The sequence below is a fragment of the Podarcis pityusensis genome, assembly GCF_964106645.2.
Source record: "Podarcis pityusensis genome assembly, chromosome: 10".
NCBI lineage: Eukaryota > Metazoa > Chordata > Lepidosauria > Squamata > Lacertidae > Podarcis > Podarcis pityusensis.
In genome coordinates, this window is record NC_138035.1 from 69,116,276 (window position 1) to 69,141,465 (window position 25,190).

At 43.7% G+C, this 25,190-nt stretch overlaps 1 protein-coding gene across 1 annotated transcript in view; it reads right to left on the reverse strand.

Annotated features, from left to right (window-relative positions):
* LHFPL3 (LHFPL tetraspan subfamily member 3) overlaps positions 1–25,190 on the reverse strand; it is a gene marked incomplete at its 5' end in the record, with an annotated part of 239,956 nt that overhangs the window by 73,887 nt on the left and 140,879 nt on the right. Inside the window, one exon of the mRNA XM_080972056.1 lies at positions 14,275–14,511. Within this exon, the coding sequence (XP_080828182.1) occupies positions 14,275–14,511 (237 nt within the window). The remainder of the gene's footprint in view (positions 1–14,274; positions 14,512–25,190) is intronic.

A 25,190-nucleotide genomic window follows, 5' to 3' on the forward strand; every position in this document is an offset into this window, starting at 1 on the left:
GGAAAGCCATTATTTATAGCCAATTTAAATGATTCATCTCTAATGTTTCAGTTTTACACTGATTCGCAGCCCTAGTATTTACCAAGCCCCAAACAAAATAAACCCCCTTTAAAATACGTCATGTCTCCGGAATGTTCATTGTGTGCCTTGCAGACTTGACAGCTCATCTAGGACGCCAAGGGACCCATATTTACTTGTATTTAGAAGACTGGCTGACAAGATCTTGGGAAGAACAATCTGCCCTTCAGACAATCTGTTTCTGTTTCAGCTGTGGAGCAAGAAAAAAAGAAAGAAAGCAGCCGCTTTCAGCCCATCTCAGCTAATACATTTAACAAGAGTCAGGATCATTTTCTCACCTGCCACAGAGCCTATTATTAAAACCCCACCTATGCTGGACGTCCCGGAAAATTTTCACTGACCCTCTTTTCCAGGTTGGATCATGATTAGTGCAGCAGCAAGTGGTCTATGAAAAAGCCACTTCCGACCTCAGGAGGAGCTGGTGTTGCGGGCTTCACGCCTCCAACACACATGCGGAGGCTGGCTTCCAGCCCCGCGCGATCAGGGGAATCATCGGGCCGCGTCATCACCTGGCCAGCCAATCGGCTGGCTCAGGGGGTGTGGCTTGCCTCATTTAAGGCAAGCGCGGCCTGGGATCTCCCTCTATGGCCGCTCAGCTTCTTAGGTTTCCCACCTGCCCGCCCTCCAAGGTTTCCCTTCTGACCTTGCTATGGACCTCGGTTGGTTGCCGTTAAGGGGCCTGGTAGGAATTTTTTCCATTTGGCAAATTGGCACTGGCCATTTGGTTTTTCGCCTACCTCGTAGCAAATCGTCACAACTTCTTTGGTTTTGGCGGTTAGGCATTGGTAGGGGTATTGTTATGTAGATGTGTTGGGGGGGAGGAGTGCCATCCCCTCCCCCGAATATTGAAGGGTAGTCTGGTAAAGGATTCCAGGGGGCATGGCCTTGTCTGAAGCCTATGGAGGTCAGGGCCTAAGGCGCGCCCCCGAGCGGTGACCCCTGGGGGAGTCCCTAGTTGCTGTGCATCAGCAGGGCTCCCCCTGCTGGTGTTAACCCTTCCCGGTCTTCAAGCAAACAGGCTGAAGCCGGATAGACGGATAGGACCAATGCCTAAGCCAATACCGCTCGTTACCAGTAACCAATAAAGTTGTGGCCAATTTTAGCCCATTAACCTAAAAGACTTGTGTCATGTGTCGTTATTCCTACTGGTGGGAGGCGGGAACTCGCCACGCAATGTGTCCTCCTTTTGACAACTGTGGATCATCAAGGATTCCTTCCGGTGATGAAAGTATTGCAAGGCAAAAGGGAGTAAATGTTTTGGAATCATTGGCAATGGTAAACTGCAGCCTTTGTGAAAAAGGTTTCTCCTGATTATCCAAATAGAATGGATTTGTAAAAGCCTACGTAATTCAGATTGCACGTAACTATAATAATACCCAGGATTTACTGGTATATGGTGCATTTGAAGTATTCAAAGTCCATACATCGTTTTTGAGCCATCTTAGCTGTTGGTTCTGGAAAACTTGCTCCCTGGCTTCCAGGCCTTTTCCCACCTGACCTGGGAGGGGGGCGCCTGGACTGACTCCAGCTACAAAAGCTGAAGCTGCTGAAGAGGCCAAGGACCATCTTGGCTGTCTCTTGGACGATGACCTGAGTCTGCACTGAGTTTCCACAGCCACCGCCTGCCATGAACCTCCATTGACTGGACTGGCAGCAATAGCAGCAGATATGTCCTCTGCTTATGATAATATGTTATTCTCTTGTTAATTGTGCTGTTTTTAGATGTGCATGTTATATTTGATTTCCTTTAGTAATGTTTTCTTCTGAAATGTTTAAGATAAAAAGGGTTTGGTTAACTTTGCTACGTTTAAATGTGCATTCTGTAGTTGGCCTCTTTTGCAATGTTCTGTTTTGAAATCTTTAAGATAATATTTTAATTTCCTGTTAATTATGTTGCTTTGAATGTATGCTTTATATTTGACTTTCTACAGTAATGTTTTATTCTAGATTGTTTTATTTGATGTTTTAATGCAGGATGTAAACAGCGTTCAGTCTTATCTTGAAAATGTAAAGTGGTATAGGAATGAAATTAATGAGAACAACAACCATTTTAGAAATTTGTACAGGAACAATTTGAGGCAGGGAAGTATTTTTATCCCCTTATTGCATGTGGAGTTTCTCAAGGCCGTAACTCACCTAGAAAATTTGGTGCCGAGATGAGATTTAAGCCACAGACTCCCCAGCCCATGGTCTCCATTCTTAACCCCTATGGTTTAGGCTTCCTTTTATTTGCTTTGGAAATTTGAAAAGGTTTTCAGAGTGGCTTTTAAAAAAAAATGTTCTACGTCAGTATCTTCATCCCCAACAACAAAATTCACTCCTGGAGGACTCACTGCCCCACTGTTTCAATGCTAAGCATCATGCCTCTAAACATTTTTTGGGGGGGACACTCCAGCTTTGTAAATTATAAATCTTCCCCCACTTCTGATTAATTCTCTTCCCTGTCATATGCAAGAACATAATTCTGAGCAGGAGAAAAAACGCACAAGCCATCACATAAAGCGTTAATTCAGACCCTACACAGAAATGAGAATTGCCTGCACACTTCTGCTAGATTGTCTGAAGCCCGGACACAGGCCTGATTTTAGACAGCAGGCCTTGTGATATCACTCAATGGTGCTTTTGGGGGGCCACCACAGGTGGACGGATTTAGCTGCAGTGTTAATTCAGTACAACCTGGTTAAGTTGTGAGAAATGATGTTATCATCTATAAAAACAGTAGATAGAATTAGTGGTAGCGGCAATGCAGAGTTACCGTATTTTCCGCTCTATAGGACGCACCCGACCATAGGACGCACCTTGTTTTAGAGGGGGAGAACAAGAAAAAAAAATCTCCCCCTCTCTGTGCTGCGCCCCTTCAGCGAAGCGGCAGGAGAAACGGAGCCCTTTCCATTTCTCCTCCCGCTTCGCTGAAGGGGTGCTGTGCAGCTCTTCTCTTCCACATTGCCTTTGCCTTCAGTGAAGGCAACCTGAAGCCTCCAGAGCGCGGCGGGAGCGCTCCCACTGCGCTTCTGAGGCTTCGGGTTGCTATCGCTGAAGCCAAGGAGCCTGCATTCGCTCCATAGGATGCACACACATTTCCCCTTAATTTTTGGAGGGGAAAATGTGTGTCTTATAGAGCGAAAAATACGGTACGTCGTTTTATGGCTTGCGTCTGTCCATTTTAAGCGCTGCATATAATTTCCAGAGGTTTTTAAGTTCTTTGCTACCATGGTCTTTCTTGCTTTTACTGCACATAATGCTCGGCAACGTATTTACTGATTCATAGAATTTTAGGACTTAAAGGGACCTTGGAGATCATGCAGTCAAGCTGTCCTACACAGTGCAGGAATCTTGAAACAACAGCATCCCTGGCAGAGGGCCATGCTTAAATAGCTGCAGAAAAGCAGAACTTCCCACCGCCTATTGTGATCGTATGTTGCACGCAAAATCCGCTTCCGAGCTAGGGAGGAGGTGGGGTTGCGGGCTTCACGCCCCTCCCCCCACGCAATAGCAGGGAATCCTCAGCCGCGTCATACCCCGTGCCAGCCAATCGGCTGGCGCGGGGTGTGTGTGGCCTCGCTTACTTAGGTCTGGCGCGGCCGAGGACCTCTCTCTTTCCCATGCCGCAGCTGACCTGGTTTTCCCTCTGCTCCCACCCGTTAGGCTAGGTTCTCTGACGCTGCTATGAACCTCGGTGGGTCGCCGTCGAGGGGCCTGGTAGGAATTTTTCCATCTGGCAGATTGGCTCCAGCCATTTGGTTTTCAATCACAACTCCACGGTATTGGCGGTAGGCATTGGTGGGGGTACAGTCTATTGTTGTGCAGATGAAGGGGGAGAAGGAGCGCCATCACCTTCTCCCAAATAAAGGGTAGTCCGGTAAAGGATTCCGGGGGGCGTGGCCTCGCCCTAAGCCTATGGAGGTGTGGGCCCACGGCACGCCCCCACGCGGTGACCCCGGGGGAGGTCCTAGTTGATGTGCCTCAGCAGGACTCCTCCCACTGGTGGTTAACCCTCACCGGCCAGGCCGGTCAGTTGTAGGACCAATGCCTAAGCCAATACCGCTCAATTCCTGTAATCAATAAAGTTGTGGCCTAATTTGACCCATTAACTCGAATTCTTGTGTCCTGTGTCTTTTCTTCTATGGGGGGAGGCGGGAACTCGCCATGCAAACACTTCTTCCTCTTAGAATGTTCCTCCTAATGATTAACCAAAATCTGCCTCCTTGCTTTTCCTTCTCATTAGTTCTAGCCCTACACTCCAGTGAAGCAGAAAACAAGCCTGCCCCACTTTCTATATGACAACTCCTCATATATTTGAAGAGAGCTGTTATGTTACATATGTTCTACATCTTCTGCGTGCTCCATCAGTATGGATTTAATTTCTAAAGTCTTCTGAACCTCAGCTTTCAGATTTCACCAGGGACTGCAGCTCCTCTGGAGAGACGAGTGTATATAACGAATTGATTCCCTTCCTCCTGTAAGACCTTGACTCCAGGAGGTCAATCAAGGCGCACTTCACACACAAGCAATTTCCTTTGCCTGAGATTCGCTTTACCTGAAACGTCACCAACTTGCAGCCTAATTGGTGGCCATGGGAGTTGCATAGTCCCTTAAAACCAACACAAATGCTAGCGTGATAGCCGACTGGAAAGTTACAGCAGCTAATCATGTCACAGAGACCTTAGAAAGACATGTTCGGGAGGAGATTGTCAGCCTCCTTCAAGAAAATAACAAGGCAGCTATGGCGGGAAGTGGAGGGTATTTATTTCTCTCAATAATGTGTCATCTTTGCCCTGCATTGAATAAAGCTAACAGCCAGCAACCAAACAGCAGGAGGGTAGCATGAAAAAGACAAAACTGACCGAGGGAAGGCGGCAAGGCTTGCTCTTTACCCGTTAGTCCCGTTTTCTGGATAAGCTAAAGGGCACGTGCCAATTAATTCTCAGCAGGATCTCAACGATTGCTCTAAATCCAGGAATTAGAAGCTAAAGGCTAACTTTGAAATGGCAGAGGAGCACAGCAGTATACCATGAAACAATTCTTGATCCTCACCCTCAGAAGAGCATCACTTTACCATTCCACATCCCTTCCTTCCATGCTGACAGTTCCTAGGGTTGTATTATAGTATCAGAGCCATGGCCTTTCGTGCCTGTTCTTCTAAATATGTCACCGAGTGCCTCTCATGCCCCAAACTCCCAATTAGTGCTCTGAAATATCTTGTTTAAAAACATGTCCTGTCATTTCAAGTGCACTTTGGTGTACCCTTCACCTCTAAAAGACATAAGACCCCACTGGAATAACAATCAAAGACTAAAGAATTTACTTTGAGAGTATTTCATTTCCAGACATTTAAAAAGAGGTTTTGTACCTACAGTGAATTTATGGCAGCTCTCTAACGGAAGTATATGTGGGAAATCGCAGTCAGATTTAACTAGCAAGCTTAGGGCTAGTTAATGCATGAAGGGGTTAAGATCATAGAATTGTATTCTTAGACTCAGCTAGGTCATGCCCCTCACCTGGAGGGAAGTTAAGTTTCCTTCTTTGTCCACTCTTTTTCACCATGTGAACTCACCAAGTTACAAGCTCAGACTGCATGCTTAGAGCTATTTCAGAATATTTTGTATCCCAAGATTTCTGCCTGTGTTTACTTCTTGCTGCATGGAATAGCACATGAATCTAACCTTGAACTCTGTAAGTAAAGCATTTAAACTTACTAAACAGTGTGGTCTGTTTGCGAGAGGTGTAGAAATGGGGGAGCGCTGTCAGTGGACTAAATGGGATATTAAAAGGTCTAACAGCCTATATTCCTAATGCTTCACTGTCACTGCATATTTTGTGACTTTTAAACTCTGCTGGGGCTCTCTTACTGGAGAGTGCATTTAGCCCTGCACTTTGGATCTAGGGAGCCAGCCAATTCTTTTATTAATTACACCACATGGGTGATCTATATGTAGTTTTCTCTCCATAGTATGCAGGTGGTTGAGAAGTGGAATTTTGCACCACTCCTGAAAAGCTTCTGAAGTGCCCTACAGAACTCCAGGTCATTTAAGATGGCTGTCCTCCACCCCTACAGGAGAAAATATTGTGTGAATCATCAATATGTGGGGAACTCTTTGCAGCAGTACCTGTTGGAACCACTTTTGCAAAGCCTACCTGTGTACCAGGAGCTCACAAGCAGTGAGCTGGTTTGGATGAAGTAACAGCCCACGGTTTACCAAGGCGAAGGAGCCTTGGAGGACCCTCAGGTTTATAGAGTCCCCTTTCCTTACTCTCCCTCCCCTCAATTACTGCAATCCCATTGTCACTGCCTAGCTTCCAGTAAGCTACAGTGCATGTTTCTCCTGCAACCTAGGACGGGAAATGAACAGGAAATCCTAGTTCCCCATCCAGGCTTTCAGGACAACTACAAAGCATGCTCTGCTGTTGGAATAATATGGCAGTAGGCTTCTGCCACAGACCATGAACAGAACTGCAACACACAAGGGAACGTATCACAACACATAAGAAGAGGAAAGTGTATGCAAGCCTTTGGATCCTTTAAGACTTATTCACCTAGCACCAAACCATGATTAGGTATTTTTGGAACCATCACACCTTGTTTTCATGATAACAAAACTGAGGATTGTTTGCATTGGGTTGACAGTATGAATCAAAGAAATAATACTTCCTTTTTGCTTACCACACTGAACTAGGATTGAAAGGTATCCCAGAAAAAGGGGGAGGAGGTTACTATCCCTGGCAATGTAACCTAATGCATGCCTATTCAGAAGTCCCACTGGGTCTTACTCCTAGGTAAGCATGTAATAGGATTATAACCAGCATGCATTTTGCATCCCTATCCCTAACATTTGTGTTAAACCTCAATAAATGAAGCTGAGTACCAGTAAATTAGAGGCTCAGGAAACTGGTGTTAACACAGAGATTTCCCCCCTCATATTAAAGCTAGTTGTACTTGGATAGCAGTGAACCAGCATAGTTCCAGGAAGGCAACCATCTATTTTGAACTTTTGGTGTTTAAAATAGAAATGTTAGCAGCATCTTTCAATTCACAGTGAAGTCTGCTTCTGGGGACAAGTTGATTATTTCTGGCAATAAAGAGCACATGCTTGGCATGTAAAATGTCCACGTTCAGCCACTGGCATCTCCAGGTAAGACTGGAAAAGACTCCTACCTGTGGTCCTGGAAAGTGGCAGCCACTCAGCAGAGACAATACTTAGCAAGACGGACCATTGGTTTTACATGAGATAAGACAACTTTCTATGCTCTGAGCTGGCCTCAGTTAAGTCATTCTCTTTTAGCCTTAGTCCACCTCTATCACGTGGGGAGAAATATGTGTCTACATTATGGGACTTTCCAAGGATCAAAAGATAATGCATGTGAAGGTGCTTTGAACAATCTAAAGTTCTGCAGAAACAGCTATTGTGACTGTCCTCTATCTTCTTATATGCCCAAATCTTCTCCTGATCTGCCCACCTATATATCACGGGGGGAAGGGGAGGTTCAGTCACCTTCAGAGGTTGTTTTCACCCTTTTGTTATTTGATTCAAACCGCCTACATCTCCTAAAACACTTTTGTAGTTCCGAGGCTCACTGTGGAGATCCAGCTGTGGAACGTGACTGTGTTCCCCACATATCTGGACTATGGAGATCAGAAACATAAGTAAAACCCAACTGATCTCCAAAATTAGGGAAGCTTAAATATATTGCTAAGAATCATGAGGTTGTTCTTCACAGTTTGATGCATTCCAAAGGCTTTAAGGTTGCGCCTCGCCTCACAACTTGAATAGTGTTCTGACCTTCCCAGTGGGCGAGAAGAGCAGCGTGAGTGGAAATGTCCGTGTGTATGTTGTTTTCCCACCTGCCCAGATGAAATGTCCCTCTTTGTTCCTTATGGGAGCAGAGTGGCTGCCATAGAAACCAGGAACCACATCGGACCTAACCATGTGGGGTGCCATTTGTCTGAAGCATCAGTTGGGTAAATTTAGTCAACCTTTGTTTTTGGAGCAGCAGCTAAAAAAGGCACACAACCCTGATACAATTCAGTGGAACGGATTAAGAAACAACAAGTCAGATCCAGCTATAAAAACTCCAGGCAAATAAAATGGCACCACAGCTAAAATGATTTTGGAACTGGTTCCAGGTGAGCATCAACCAAGAAAGCTCTCCTCAGTCACATGTCTGACATCAAATGGAAACAGAGGGGGCAGATAACATGAGGAATGTTTGGGCAATGTGCGTGTAAGTGTAGCACGACGGACTCCTTTTCTTCAACCTTGATTCAGTAGGTTCAGTAGGTCTTTGTGATGGGGCCCAGTGAATGGTCCGTTGAGTACCTGGCAGAAACTGCAGAGTTGCTGAAGCCAAGATGCTCTCCAGACCTCACCAATGTCTTAAATGGGAGACTGCTATGAATCCCATCTAACACAGGGATGTAAAGGGATATATGTCTATCAGACCCTGTAGTCATCAAGTCCAAATCTTTACCTTGAAGCTGAACCCTCCCAACCCTCCCCCATACCCAGTTCACTCCCCAGCAGTCCTTGGGACCAAATTCAGGACAGTCATCAAGGTGTGTCTGTGTGTGCCTGAATGTGTGGGGCATCCTAATATTTCAGACACCCTTGCACAGTTCGCAGGAATCTTTTGATGTCTGCTTAGAACAGGAAACCTGACTCTGACACATTCACAGTGCCTCAGGCTCAGGCTCAATATTTTAAAAATCCCGATATTTATAATCCAGGGCTCATTCTCAACTGTCTTGCCACTTCCGAAGGCTTTGTAGTCAAATTTAGAGCCTTTGTGAAGAGATAACATTCTTCAAGAGCTTAATGACTCACACAGTAATGCTACCCGTGAGGAAGTGCAACAGTAAATAACTCGTGCTTCCCAAGCATTGCAATGGGGGCAGCTACTCAGATTATTTGGTTAAGCCCCTGCCTTAGAGATTAATTGTTATTAATTTTAGCTGTTTGAATGAGGAGTTCAGGGGAAAGTGGGAGAACAGCAGCATTAGTACGCAAAAGCCTGTGGACTTGGCTGCATCCTAAAGAAATAAACAAAAGGCAAACTGTTCCGATTCATTATGACTTTAAACAACCACAACCACATACCATCGACAGACAGAACAGCACAATGAGAAAGTGTGCTGTTATTCAGTCTTCAGTTAACCAAGTGTTTAGTCATAGGAGCTAGTGTTACCTTGAACAAATCATTCAAGATGCACACTGGGATAGCTCAGTTGGTTAGAGCACAGTGCTGATAACGCCAAGGTTGCAGGTTCGATCCCCATATGGGACAGCTGCATATTCCGGCATTGCAGAGGGTTGGACTAGATGATCTTCGGGGTCCCTTCCAACTCAACAGTTCTACAAATCTATGATACTTAATGGCTAGGTTGATAAATAGAACAGTATTGAAATGCCAACAAAGGTCCGTATAGTTAAAGCTATGGTTTTCCCAGTAGTGATGTATGGAAGTGAGAGCTGGACCATAAAGAAGGCTGATCGCCGAAGAATTGATGCTTTTGAATTCTGGTGCTGGAGGAGACTCTTGAGAGTCCCATGGACTGCAAGAAGATCAAACCTCTCCATCCTTAAGGAAATCAGCCCTGAGTGCTCACTGGAAGGGCAGATCGTGAAGCTGAGGCTCCAATACTTTGGCCACCTCATGAGAAGAGAAGACTCCCTGGAAAAGACCCTGATGCTGGTAAAGATGGAGGGGACAAGGAGAAGGGGACGACAGAGGACAAGATGGTTGGATGGTGTTCTCAAAGCTACCAGCATGAGTTTGACCAAACTGCGGGAGGCAGTGGAAGACAGGAGTGCCTGGCGTGCTCTGGTCCATGAGGTCACGAAGAGTCGGACATGACTAAACGACTAAACAACAATAATGTACAGATAGTGGCTTAATCCAAAGCTCTGAGACCCTTAGATGGGGTGGGAGAAATGGCTGCCCATGCATAAATATAAACCCATTTCTGTATACATTATGCATATTTCAGGAGACATGTATAAGTCTTATGTATTTAGTTCTCCTGCTTTACTCTTTTGCATAATTTATTTGCCAACTTGGACGGCTTTAAACAAGGACTAGACAAAGAAGCGAGAAAATCGAGAGATCAAAAAAGTCTACACAGTGTTGGTTTGCTACATTAAAGTAAATAAGTTGTAATGAGGTATTTCATCTGCTACTTTTATCATTCCGGCACTGTATGAACAAGGCCCATCTCCAAATAAACTTATTTTGGCAATTATATTTAACAGCATTCCTTTTGCTTGCAAATTTCATCATCATTGCATTCTCCCAAGCTTTCCCCAGTCATTCTGTGAAGTGTTGGAGGGTCCTTATTCTAAATGCTTCTAAGAATATAGCAGAAAATGCCCATGTGCTTATTTAGTATATCTTTCTAACCATGAGAACTAGAAATCTGGTGCCTTTTGAAAGCAATTGTTTTTAGAAAGCAATTCGAATACCACATTGTGGATCTTTTTTTGGCAGCTCCCAAAGAACTACTTTCCAGCAAAGAGTTGCTCATGAATCAGCCTGAAGTTTTTGGCCAAGTAAGCCAAAACTGCACACAAAAAATTGTGCAAGAAGGTTGGGAAAAGTCAATGATGAAAGAACCCTGAGTTGTAAGTTGCTTTTTAGGATGCCGCAGTGTCTGATCCAAACCCAATCACGCAATTCGAACTGAGAGGGTTAAGCACATTTCCAAGTCTACATTTACTTTCAGTGCACAGATTGTATTTTCTTTGGAAGCAGAACTTGGATTTTTTGTTGCAGTTTCCTGTACCTGAGATCCCCACAATATCATGACCACAAAGTGGCATCCAGAATATCCTAGATGGATTAAAAATCACAGTCTTTCACCATTCTCTGCTTTCTGCTACATGGATATCAGTAAAGGCCAGATGTTGTGTTTCTTCATTCCTTTTTGGTGGCCTTTCAGCCATAATGCTCAAACCAGAACAGGAAACTGACTTTGTGTTTCATGTTAAGGGGGATATGAGCTGAGCAGTACTGTGCACATTCACCAGGCCTCATGGAGAATGTGTACATAATCCTTCCATGAAGAGGGAATTGTGCACATTTCCCAGGCAATAAAGATAATCTTCAGCACACCTTGAAAAATACGTATATATAGACCGAATTTTGTTCATTCTTTTTAAAACCAATAAATACTTTCTTTTCTTTTTTCATTTATGCATTTTACATGTCTTAGTACATCAATTATTGTCATTGTTTATCTTACAGTCTTTGACTTCCATGCACACCCCTCTGCGGGGTCTTAATTAGTCCTTGTTAAGCTGCATCTCCTTAATGACCACCCTTCTTCTGCTTATTTTAACTGCTGCTCATATATCTAACCCCACTTGGAAATTTATCTGATCGTAATATTTCTTTAAATATTCGCCAAAGTATTCCCATTCTTCTTTTATACAGTGGTGCCCCGCAAGACGAATGCCTCGCAAGACGGAAAACCCGCTAGACGAAAGGGTTTCCCGTTTTTCAATGCGCTTCGCAGGACGAATTTCCATATGGGCTTGCTTCGTCTTGCGAGTCTTGAGATTTTTTTTCGCTTCCCCCCCTTTTTCTAAGCCGCTAAGCCTTTAATAGCCTTTTAGCAGCTAAGCCGCTAAGCCTTTAATAGCCGCTAAACCGCTAATAGCGCTAATCCGCTAAGCCGCTAATAGGGTTGCTTCGCAAGACGAAAAAACCGCTAGATGAAGATACTCGCTGAACGGATTAATTTCGTCTTGCGAGGCACCACTGTATCTGACTCATCCTGATTTCTTATCTTTGCAGTCAACATTGCTAGCTCCACGTATTCTATTAGCTTATTTTGCCAGTCTATTTTTGTGAGACTATTTTTGTCCTTCCACTTTTGGGCATAAATTATTCTGGCTGCTGTTATTGTGTAGAGGAAAAGACTAAGTACTTTCTTAGATATTTCCCCCTCTACTATACTCAATAAGAACATCTCTGGTTTCTTGGGAAATGAGACCCTGAACATCTTTTTCAGTTTTGAGTATATCTTCTCCCGATACTCTTTGGCTTTCTTACAGCCCCACCACATGTGTATAAATGTCCCTTCAATCTCTTCACATTTCCAACATAAATTGGTTTCCTTTTTATACATTTTTACAAATTTACTAGGGGTGAGGTACCATCTATATATCACCTTTTGTAGGTTCTCTTTTAGGGTATAGCATGCCGGGAAGTTTATTGTGGTTTTCCACAGTTGTGTCCTAGGTCAATTGTCCATTGGATCATAGAGGTCTTTGTTATTTCTTCCTTAGTCTCCCCACTCTAATAAGATTTTATAAATTTTTGAAACTAGTTTTTATTTGTTGCCCAATAAGACTTTTTTGAGTTCTGAGTTTTCCTCAGAAAATCCTCTTTCTTTGTCTTCCCTAAATATCTCATTTAATTGGAAATACTGGACCCAGTCTTTGATCCAGTTTTGTATGTCTTCTCTCTTTTTTAAGTTTGGTTTCCCGTATTTGAATTCTATAATATCTTTAAAGGTACCCCAATCTCCTTTAATGTTGGTCTTCTTTACTGATAGCACTTCTATAGGTGATAACCATCGTGGCGTTTTCCTTTCTAAAAGGTCTTTATTCCTTATCCAAATGAATTTTGTTCATTCTCTGGGCATTAACCATATTCCCTAACAGGCCTTGGAAAATGTGTGTATCCTGGCAAGCTTTTCACCACCTTCAGCTGTTCTCCAGTCAGCAGCACAAGGGGGTAGGTCACAGCAAGAAGAAAGTGTTAAACCTTCACTCCCCCTCCCCTGCCACCTCCTGTGCTGCTCTTAAACTTAGGAAAAATCTTAATAGGAGCATGGGGAGATGGTAACTGTAGCCCATGACATCTGGAGGGCAGCATGATGGCTAACCTTGGAGTAGACAATATGGGGGTGAAATAAACTAACAGACCAAGGCAGGTTTGTCTATCCTTGCTTGCTATCCTAGGAGATGAAAGGTTTTCTTACAGTGTTGTTAAAAATACACAAAAATTGCATTTTCTAATAATTGTTTTTTAATAGCTATATTTGATATATCCATCGTCCACCTAAAGCAACTAAGACTAAAACTCTCTCTATATATATATTTAACTGTATTTAGCTGGCCCAAGACATTTTGGCACTTGAAGTGAACCACAAAAATGACACCTCTCTCCCCACCAGGGAAGAATGTGGGAGTCAAGATCTACATCTCAAACAAGGGGAAGAAATTAAGGTCTGCAGTGGGATCTGCTGCCCTGTGGATCCTGCTGCTTGAGGTGGTCCCTTCACCTTGTCTCATGGGTGGGCCAGGCCCTGCACATTGAATTCGGCAGGAACTGCTTTTGTGGATTGTGCGATAAAAGACTTGTCCGGGGAAACGCAATGCAATTAGGCAGAACAAGGACTACAACCTTGTTTCCGAGCACAATTCAAAGTGTTGGTGTTGACCTTTTAAGCCCTAAACGGGCCTCAGCCCAGTATACCTGAAGGAGCGTCTCCACTCCCATCGTTCTGCCTGGACGCTGAGGTCCAGAGCCGAGGGCCTTCTGGCGGTTCCCTCATTGCAAGAAGCAAAGCTACAGGGAACCAAGCAGAGGGCCTTCTCAATAGTGGCACCCGCCCTGTGGAACGCCCTCTCATCAGATGTCAAAGAGATAAACAACTACCTGACATTCGGAAGGCATCTTAAGGCAGCCTTGTTCAGGGAAGTTTTTAATGTGTGACATCTTAGTGTACTTTTGGTCTTTGTGGAAGCCGCCCAGAGTGGCTGGGGAAACCCAGCCAGATGGGCGGGGTACAAATAATAATATTATTATTATAACCAGCTCTGAGATCTGCTGAGTTCACCAGCATGTAGTGCCCTCCTCCACAGTCTACGTCACCATCACTGCTCCCTTGTGTGCTTTTCTTTGCCCTCCGAGGCAGAGTAACACCCCTTTGGGCAGCAGCACACAGGAACAGGAATTACACGGGAACTTTTCCCACTCAGCCAGAGCCTGAAGAGCATGAAAGGGGAAGGAAGGGGAGAAGCCAAAAGGTGCCATTTGACAAGGTCAATAATACTAAGGACCAGTTCTTTAACATGGATGGGGGATAACTTATGAGCAAGCGCGAGTCTTTACGCAGACAATGGAGATGGTTATTTTTAAGTGCTTTCCCTTGCCGTTCAGAGTAACACAGCCTCCCAAAGCCGTTCCTCCTACCTTTGTTTTCCAGCTTGAGTTCCTCTGCTAGTAAGCTGTCCTGTCTATTGCCAAGTACAAATGCCAAGAAAGAAAGGATCAGGGCATCCAGGATTCCAATGATGGCCAGAATGTATGCCCAGCGGATTGAACAAGCCCCCAATGTGTACTTGTCTGTCTTTTCACCACACATCCGTTTCACCTCCTTTGCATCCCAGCCATCAGGATAAATCATACAGCCCAGGACAAGACAGGCAGCTGGGAAAAGAAAGAAAGAAAGAGGAATAAAGAGAATGACAGAACAATCACGTGGCTGAAGTTTATATCTCACAACTATTCCCATATTCAGTTATTAAAATGTCTCTACTTTGCGATGCAAAACTTCGTAACCTGCTTATTTCCAAGACAACCACAACATATCCACTGTGCAGAAAATTATGATGCTGCTCAGAAACTTGAAGTTTTATGAACTTTTTGGGGGGCTGGTGGGTGGGAAATCTGCACCTTTAACAACTTATTTTGCTTATTCTCAGACTTTTGGGAAAGAGTTGGGGCTGCAAGACAAGCAGGGAAGTTGATACATCCATTTGTAATGCAAAGCAAATTGACATACTGTAAATTTAAAGTCTGAGAAGCAAATAAAGAGATCCACAATAGTATCTGTATTGTGCTAATGTAAGTTTTCAACCATATATAAAAACAACAACAGATATTATGAATCTCTGGTAAAACTTCCGTTTAACAAGTAGTCTTTTTCAAGTTCTTACTGATGAATGAAAGCTTCTAACTCCTTGCAGTGCTGGGGAAGTTTCTAATCAGAGTCCAACTTGAATGATGAAATGCCCTAAGATTTCCAGGATAGTTTTGTCTTGCAGTTCTTCCAACTTCATTAATCTTCTTCTATAAGAAAATTACTTCTGGTTTCCAACTCCCCTTCAGTATAGAAAACAAGCCGTCCGAAATGTCATTGGCCCAAGGAAAGACTTTCCTTTCCCTACCACTTGCCTCTTGATTCATGAACCATCAGCAGACTGGTGGTCAAGAAATGATGAACACGCATCCTAAAAGCATGTCATAGATTTCCTCAAGTCACTTTGTACCTCTTCCCTGCTTTCTGTTTCTTTGGCAAACATAAGCAGACCAAACAGCTGAGAGCCAACCCAACTTCACTTGAACAAACTCACAGAGGTGATGCCTGACATTTCTGAAAGGCCTTTCCACAGCAGTTCTAGCCTGTTATAATCTTGTCACCCACATTTTTGTCTCTTGCTATAATAATAATGATGATAACTTTATTATTTATACCCTGCCCATCTGGCCGTGTCTTTCCCTAGCCATATCCTTTTTATGCCCAATAAAGACCTTCAGTGGTACCTCGGTTTACGAACTTAATCCGTTCCAGAAGTCCGTTCTTAAACTGAAACTGTTCTTAAACTGAGGCGTGCTTTCCCTAATGAGACCTCCCGCCGCTGGTGCCCTTCCACTGTTCAGCTTCCGTTTGTAGACCAAGGTAAAGTTTGCAAACTAGGACACTACTTCCAGTTTTGCGGAGTTCGTATACCAAATAGTTCATAAACAGGGCTGTTCTTAAACCGAGGTACCACTGTACTAGGAATTCCTCACAATTCCTGCATAAAAGGGAAGCTTCTATTGGGCCACTTTCACAGACCTCACATCCAGCATAAAGAGCTGAAGTACAAGGTACTTCAATTCCTATATTTATTTTGTTGCTCATTGATGTTTAAATTATTAAAAATCCTAAATTAGTGTGGGGTGTTTTTCTTGCATAATTGTCACAACCACTGAAAGTGAACAGAGTAAGTCACACAGAACAAAAGACACACCTTTGCTTTGTATGTTAATTTGGTTTGCTTGGATGAGTGAATAGATGTTAGGTATGAAAATATAGTTAAGAAAATTCAGTGTTATTTTTGGGCAGCTGCTTACATTGTATGCCTTGAACACTGTAGAAATAATAATTCAGAAGCAAGAATTAAGCTGAAATCATGTGGAAGAGAAAAGCAGGCGGTTGTCCACCTTACTTACAATTAAAATGAACTTACACAGTTTTTTGAAAACAAAATATCAGTTACGTTGAAATTAACTCATAGGATTCTATCTTCAGAATGCAGTACCAGGAAAAGGAGCCCCCATTAGTTTAATGCACTATTTAATAAATGTTATGAGAATTAGCAGTCTTCACATGCAAAAAATAAATTAAAAGCGAAGTACACATGTACACTCTTAAATAAAATTACCTAGGCACAGTTTTCATTTGGCATGCTAGGAAGCACAGGCGAGTATTTGCGATGAAGTCCCAGCAAGGTTTCATTTATCAGTTATAATATCATAAGATCTTTAAAGCAGAAGGGATACTTATAAAATCTACCTATCATTTTTATTTGAAAGGGTAGATTTTGACTTTTTAATCCTTCCCAGAGGACCAGGAAATTTTCTGTGCAAGCAATCTCATCCTTTTTTGCCTGACTGCCATTTTCACAGTTTGTTCATTGCTGCCATGGTTTAGTACAGAAACGTGGCGGATGTGATGGGCTGGCAGGAAGAAGAGTAGGAGTGGCAGCTGTCAGTGGAAGGCGTGTCACACATCCACTATGGCAGGTGTATGTGCCTTTAAGATACACATCTCTAGCCCCCGCTGCTCTCCTTTGAAGTGGGGATATCACATCTTTCCTGCTGATATCTGAATCCACAAACTGAGCAATCATTTGCAATATCCTCCCTGTCAAGGAAAACTGCTCAATTTCTGTGTTCATTGACACCATTTCCCCCCAACTTCCCAAAATAAATAATGCTACTTTCCTGTGTACATGCAAATCAGCCTAGGGATTTGATTTGGTGGATTTGATTTATTATATTTCTATGCTGCTTTTCAGTCAAATGAATCCCAAAGTGGCTTACGAACAATAAATAACAAAACCATCTGTGTATCTGAAGAAGTGTGCATGTACACAAAAGCTCATACCAAGAACAAACTTAGTTGGTCTCTAAGGTGCTACTGAACAGTTTAAAAATTTTTTATATATATTTTGAGTGAGTCAGACCAACACGACTATGTACCTGAATCTAGTAACAAAACCATGATAGAAAATAACAGAAGATCAAAAATACAGCATATGTCATACATAATAAATAACAATTTTTCAGCAAAACAATTACAAACTATAAAGCACTGTTAACAGAGCAACAACTAAAACATAATCTAAACACCGCAGTTAAAGCAAAAGTCATATTATATGGTGCATTTATAATCTATAAAACAATATTAACAACATTAACAAAATAGCACACGAAAGATCAACTAAACACTGTTAAGTTCGTACACACTCTCTCTCCATACATGGGCAAAATACACATATACATAATGCCCATGGCAGCAACCTCCTTCTGAAGGTTCCTCAGACTCGAGCGGGTACAGCAGAGGTGAAACCAACCACCCCCTGATGGCAAACAGAGTCTCTCTCCCCTCTCAGTTCTTCTGGAAGCAGTGCCCTTACGAAGGCTCCTAGGGCTGGAGGCTGGGGCAAGGCAGGTGGGAAAAGCCATTACCTGCTGGCCAACATAGTTTCTGGCTGAACCCACTGGCTTTGTTTGCAGGCTCATGTGGACAAGATCTCTTCTGCTGTTCACCCCTGTCCCCTCACTACTTGCCAAGCTGGCAAGAGCCAAAATGTCAACATTATTTTGCGGATGCTTTGTCAAGCTATGAACAGCAGCTGATGCACTGACGTTGCCGCCACCGGGCCTTGATCAGTTCTTGCCACAAGTGCAGAATATGGGCCACCAACTTCTTCAGACTAGGACACACTGGTGCTTGTTAAGGTGCACTCTAATAAAGACAAATTAGCCTGAGATACGGTTTTGTCTTGGCTTGCCAGCGGTTTCTCAGATAAGAGGACTTAGTTGAGGCTGTTAGCTGACAAAACACATCAATCCACTGAATTAAGGGTGGAAGTCTGAGACTTCAGCTCCACAGACGGTGACACACAGAATGGCCCATGCAGAAACAGTCCCCGACACAAGAGTCTGAGGGCCTCCAGGCTGTCCGTATTTTGTGGGAAAGATTCAAGGATGTACTATTTGCACAATTCAAGCAGTTTAAAGAGCTCTATTGCTCAAGTGAAACAAATCCATTAAAAACACACACAGAGAGACTTTTTGTGGTTTGGAAAGTACAGTGGTACCTCGGGTTACAGACGCTTCAGGTTACAGACTCCGCTAACCCAGAAATAGTACCTCGGGTTAAGAACTTTGCTTCAGGATGAGAACAGAAATTGCGCAGTGGTGGCACAGTGGCAGCAGAAGGCCCCATTAGCTAAAGTGGTGCTTCGGGTTAAGAACAGTTTCAGGTTAAGATCAGACCTCCAGAACAAATTAAGTTCTTAACCCGAGGTACCACTGTAATGGAGGAATGCATTGAAAAGTGTAGGATTGACTAATGATTAATGGGAACATCCTGAATGCAGGATGAATGCTCATTGTCACAGAACCAGCTCATAAGCAAATCAGAACCAATTCTGGGCCTACAAGAAGGAAGTTGTTCATTGTTGGGTTGAAAATCACGACAGACGAGTGGCAGGTGTCATATGAGAGGCGTAATATAAAATCGCCACAAATCCAGTCTGGGGGAAAACACACTCAAGGACCACACAGTAAAAAATTGAATACACAGGCATCACCCAGATGCTCCAAAGAAAGGGGATGGCGAGGAAGCAATCTTATGCAGGTTGAAGAAGAGTTTTTGTAAAGCAGGTGATACATGAAATTATTCCCCTCATTAATACGCTTTGATTCCAAGTTCTTGGGAGAAGGCCTGCCAGGTTGCAGGGCAGATGGCATAGCAGTGACATATACAACAGCAGACATCTGGCAGACAGGTGTTAGATTTTGTATCTGGTGGCTGGCCAACAGCTCAAACCTGTCTGAGTGGAAATGAAGGTAACTGGAAGGAAGAAGGTGTTTAGCAGGCAGAAAAACTGAACAGAAGAGCGGAACACACTGGCTGTCTACCTTTTCTCACCAAAAGATCAGAAATAGGACCACAGTCCCTAGCGGCACCTTCTGCGTTGAGAATCAGCCTCAAGAGTTTTTCTGCAGCAAGGAAATTTCAGTGAGCAGATGTATTATTGCTCCGTAATGCATCTGCTCATCTGTTCAGCTGCCAGTTTGGCATCATGTGTTTCTGGTATTGCTTTAGCTTGGCTTCCCTCTCTTCAATGTTAATGATGCAGCTCTCAAGTGGAAAACATTAATTTTTTTATCAGTGGTTTAGAGACGACATAAATAGAAAGTTCTAGGGATGGGCAAATTTGTCAATTTAACTTTCTCTCAGTTTCTTGTTTTTTTTCCAGCCTTAAGCTCTGTCCTCTGCATTTCAAAATTATTCGTTGTTTAAAAAAAAACACAAAATAACTCCAGATGAAAATTCACATGGATTTTTGAATGTGCTTTTCTACTGTTGTACACATTTACATACACATTTTTTTAAAAACAAACATATTTTTGCAGGCAATTTATCCTAACACAATGATTTTGTGCACACAGTTTTCACTCTTATAAGCAATGTATGCTTTTCTGTTCATATTTTTTGACGGGAGAACTGTATCACAAAATGCAGAGAGATGCGAATTTTTAAGGACCAACCACAGCTGCGTGGTGGTTACTGTTTTGGTTTGGGGCATGCAAATTAAGTAATGTCAGTAAGCTTCCGTTAAAATGTGAACTGAATGGATTTATTCCCCACCCCCACTTCGTACAGCTTTCTCATAAAACTTCGCATGGTATAAAAACATGTTTCCCTCCCTCCTTAGGTCCACACCACAAACTAGCTTTTTGTAAACAGCTCTGAGGTCTGTTCCTGCCCCGCCCCATCACACAATATATGGATTTTATGAAACAAAGGAATGGTCCAGTGAAGTAGAACTATTTACTGCCCTTATATTTTATGAGAGGGCAGTACATAAATACTTTTATAAATAAATATGTAAAATATACTATTACAGTGGTAGCTCGCAAGACGAAAAACGCGCAAGACGAAAAACGCGCAAGACGAAAGAGTTTTCCGTTTTTTGATTCGTTCCACAAGACGAATTTCCCTATGGGCTTGCTTCGCAAGACGAAACGTCTTGCGAGTTCTTGCGAGTTTGTTTCCTTTTTCTTAAAGCCGCTAAGCCGTTAATAGCCGCTAAGCCGCTAATAGCCGTGCTTCGCAAGACGAAAAAACCGCAAGACGAAGAGACTTGCGGAACGGATTAATTTCGTCTTACGAGGCACCACTGTACTGATAGGATAGATGGAGCAGAAGTCTCGTGAAATGGCAGGACACTACTATGGCACAGAAGAACGGGGAAGCTTGTGGGTATCCCCAACTATATGAGAACTCCTCTGCTTTAGTAGTTCAGTGGGGAAACAATTCAGCATATGAATAATTATTGTTAAGTGCAGCTGGTTTTTATGGGAGACGGTAAGCTGCTTTGAAGAGGAAGCTCCTCAAAAAGAGGGAATACATTATTAAATGAAATAGAAAAAATGAAAATCAATTCAAATACTGACTTGGGGAGGGATGAAGAATGGCTCTGCTTGTCACTAGTGATATTACTGGCAATATCCAACAGGTACCCATGATTTCCATATAACCAGGTTACCCAGAACAATTGCCATTGTTAGGCATAAGCTTGATGGGAAGAAAATTGGAATTTTCTTACTAGACAGATACTGTGACTTGAGTGTTGGGGAAATGACATGACCCTCCAGCAGAGGTGATGTCTGGAAGGAAAGAACAACTAGATCTGCTACAAATCTATTGTACTAAAAGTGAGCATTTGGAAATTGCTTTTCAACTAGCTGTTATGCAGAATGATGCCACTCTCTGTCAGGAGTCCAGGTTCCCAGCTTGATAACACAGTAAGTGTAGCTAATTAAAAAGGAGCATTTATTGCAAAAACAGAGAGCTCTAGACGGCTCTAACAAAGCCTCTGGCATCATCACTCAAGATGACCCTTCTGAAGATCCCTTCCGGAGTGGCCAAAAGCAATTGAACTTACGAACCTTATGTCTCTTGTTTTGCTTCCTGTCTTGCAACCCTCCCATTCGCCATCTCTTTGGACTTGGTGGATTAGCCCCCAACTCTTCCTTTTCTGACAGGCTATCTCTGAGTTTTTCGCGCCTGATGTGCTTCATGCGAGCTTTGACTGCATTCTAGCCTGCTCTCAGCTACTGCCTTATCAGCTTCCCTGTCAAGGTCAGGAAGAGCCGAATTCTGCAGCTGCTGGCTCCCCCTCCCCCCGCCACCTGACTATCATCAAAGCCTCTCTGTTCCTGGCTGTTTTCTGCAGTTGGCTGCAAAGCTTCTCTTGGAGCTGGCTTATTCCAGACACTCACCTCTGGCCAACTTTTTTTGGGGGGGGGGTTAACTTAATGCTCTGGGTCGGTATGTAAAGTAGGCAAGTAGAGACAAAATATTTTGCAAAAAGGAAGTCATTTGCAGAAAGAAATACACGTTTCCTGATAATTAAAAGGTCACTGTAAAGAACAGAGAGAACAACTTGACTATTCACATTCAAAGAACAAGAATGTTTCATTTCTTCAATGCTTCTTTCTCTAAACCTCACCGCCATTGTTTATATTTTTGTAGGAGAGCCACAGGGCAATGGGGGGGCGGAGCCAGGGAGAAAGGGACCCCCCCCAAAGAAATAAAAGTCAAGACACTGCCCTCATCTCAAGACATCTTTAGACCTGTCCAGTTTCCTGGCTTTGGGCACCATCTTGGCTGGCCTGTTCACGGAGGAGAAGAACACAGAGCATCTTTATTTGTAGCCCTCTGCCCCCAGTACCCATGGTCATTGGTGTACCCCTCTCACTGTACTCCTGCTGAGCATGACTTGTGTGCTGGAGGAGCTGGTTGTTGAAAGCTTTAGTAGTGTGGTGGTCTTGTGAAATGAATGTGTTGACCAAGGTGGCATGGTGTGGGAGAAGAAGGCTATATTGCGTTGGTGTCATGTGAACAACCGGTGAAATTGCACAGAGCTTGGTCTGATGTCTTGAGGAGCATATGCCCCACATCTGAATGTTCTGAGATAAGAGTGCCAAGTGAACTGGGTTACCGCAGCAATACTGTACCAGCAAAGTCGAGTGTATGGCTTGATGAGTTATTCACCCTTCCATTGGTTCAGGAAATATACCTACACATAGTAAAGGTAAAGGGAACCCTGACCATTTGGTCCGGTCGTGGCCGACTCTGGGGTTGCGGTGCTCATCTCGCTTTATTGGCCGAGGGAGCCGGCGTACAGCTTCCGGGTCATGTGGCCAGCATGACTAAGCCGCTTCTGGTGAACCAGAGCAGGGCACGGAAACACTGTTTACCTTCCCGCCAGAGCAGTACCTATTTATCTACTTGCACTTTGAGGTGCTTTCAAACTGCTAGGTTGGCAGGAGCAGGGACCGAGCAATGGGAGCTCACCCCATTGTGGGGATTCGAACCGCTGACCTTCTGATCGGCAAGTCCTATGCTCTGTGGTTTAACCCACAGCCCCACCCCCATACCTACACATAGAGACAGGTATAATAGTCTCTGGGGCATTGCTTTCATTCCTTTTGCTTTCATCCTTTTCATTTTCATTCATTTCCTGAAGCTGTCCTGTCTGTGTCTGTGTCTGTGTCAGGGTCAGACTCTGAACACGTAAGAGTTAGGGGAAGACGCTGTGGGTTTTACACAGTAGCATTAGCTAGCATGCTGATAGTGTTAGTGGATCTCTCTGTGCATGTGTCTCTTTACTTCAGAGAGCATAAAAAACTGCATATAGCAGATAGCAGTGTTTTGCTTTGTCTTGTGTCTGGAGACAATAAACACTTTGCCACTTTGAACTGTGTGGGAAAGGAGTTTTCCCCTTAACCCGGGACTCTGGATAAAGGTGCTTGCTGGGAGCAGGAAATCTCTGAAGACTTTCCTGGGACACTACATTCTCTGCTGATACATCACACGGGTTGAGGTGTGGCAAACAATCACTTGACTTCCACAAGTCACCAACATAATGGTTTTCAGCAAAGTCACTCCACGCTCCATTCTTTGCACTCAGAGTAGGCAGGATTGGACTCATTACTGAGAGAGGCATCCAAAATACCTTGGAGCACAAAATATATTATTTCCACCTGTTGGCCAGGGGTCAAGATCCAAAGGACCACATGGAGTCAAGGTAGCCCTCATGTAGCCCCATCCGAAGCCACCCCACAGTAGAAGCACAAGGAGTAACAGTTCCAAGAGAAACCCGTCTCCCACATCTGAAAAATATATTAAAATGTGGGTTTCTCTGAAGCTCAGCCAGGAAGCACAGGTTGTTATTTATTACATTATCAGCTTAACATTTTTCATTTTAGCAGCTGTCTACTTGATAACTACCTGATAAACTTATATGCCAAAAGTTTACTGCATCTGCATTAGGAAATCAGCCTGGGGAGTTCCTGCTTATGTTGGACTGGTTTTTTTGAATCCTTTGACAAGAAATAATTTGACTGTGTTAAACTCTTTGCATCCCAACAACAAACAACTGCCTTGGTGGGCGGACTGCAGAAAAGTGCAAAGGATAATTCAGAAAAAGAGAAAGAAGCAGCTAAAGGGACCAACTGCTGGATGCAAAGGGGAGTACTAGGGGTTTAATAACCCCTTTATTAAAACATATATTTTAAGATAGAAAGAACTGTTGAAATAAAGCCTTCTTAGTATGCCCCGAAGGAGACAGAGATATAATAAATAAAAACAATGTTTGTGGTGGAGGGAGGAAACCATGACATTTTTTTGCAAAGTAGCCTTATGTATGACAAAGAGCAGGTACGTTTTGTGTAACAAAGCAATATTTTTCCACAGCACACTCCCTCATGCATCAGAGGGGCACACATTAGTCTCACTGGTCTGTGCTGCCTGTCATGTGCTGTTCTTCACTTATCTCATCTACAGCTCCTCCTGATCTTTTTAACAGTTCCATTAAGTAGAAAAGGAGAGGAAGGGACAATAGGCCCTCGAGGATCCTCCGCTAGGCCGTCACTTCATCCACTCTGACATTCAGCAGTGACATTTCCCTGCCTTTCAGAAAACAGATGCCTCGCCAAACCCAGCAGCGGGGAGAGTATCAGCGACAGTCGCGTCCCCCTCACTGAGGACGCGGGTTATGAATAATGGCAGTAGCAATGGCAGAGGCTGAGGCAAGGGAGAAAATCTTCAGAATTTCCAGATCCTTACTGAAAGAGAGAGGGAAGGCCGTTTCACACAACCGGTTTTGGAGAGGGAAGCCACTACTAGGCAGATTCCTCTTGAGAAAACCTGATTTCCCACACAAATAGGGCTTCAAATGCTGGTGTGAGATGTGCCAACACACTCAAGGCATCTGTATGCGGGCACCACCACCGAGAAGGCCCTCAGCTTCACCTCATATGGTGGGAGAACCTGTAGGAGGTCCTCCATTGGAGATCTAAGTGGGTGGGACACATGGAGATGGGCAATATTTTGAAGTACAGTGGTACCTCAGGTTAAGTACTTAATTCGTTCCGGGGGTCCGTTCTTAAGCTGAAACTGTTCTTAACCTGGAGCACCACTTTAGCTAATGGGGCCTCCTGCTGCTGCCACGCCGCCGGAGCACGATTTTTGTTCTCATCCTGAAGCAAAGTTCTTAACCCAAGGTAATATTTCTGGGTTAGCGGAGTCTGTAACCTGAAGTGTATGTAACCTGAAGCGTATGTAACCCAAGGTACCACTGTACCCTGGTCCAAAGCCACGAAGCAGCCATTTTGGGGGACTGGGTGCCGGTGCATTAAGCACAGCACAGGTATAATAAGATAATAAAACCTAGTCCCAGTCAGTATAGCGCTCCCTGTTAGGGAAGATAAGTTACTCTGAAACAGAATGCAGGCTTAGCCACAAGGTATGGCAT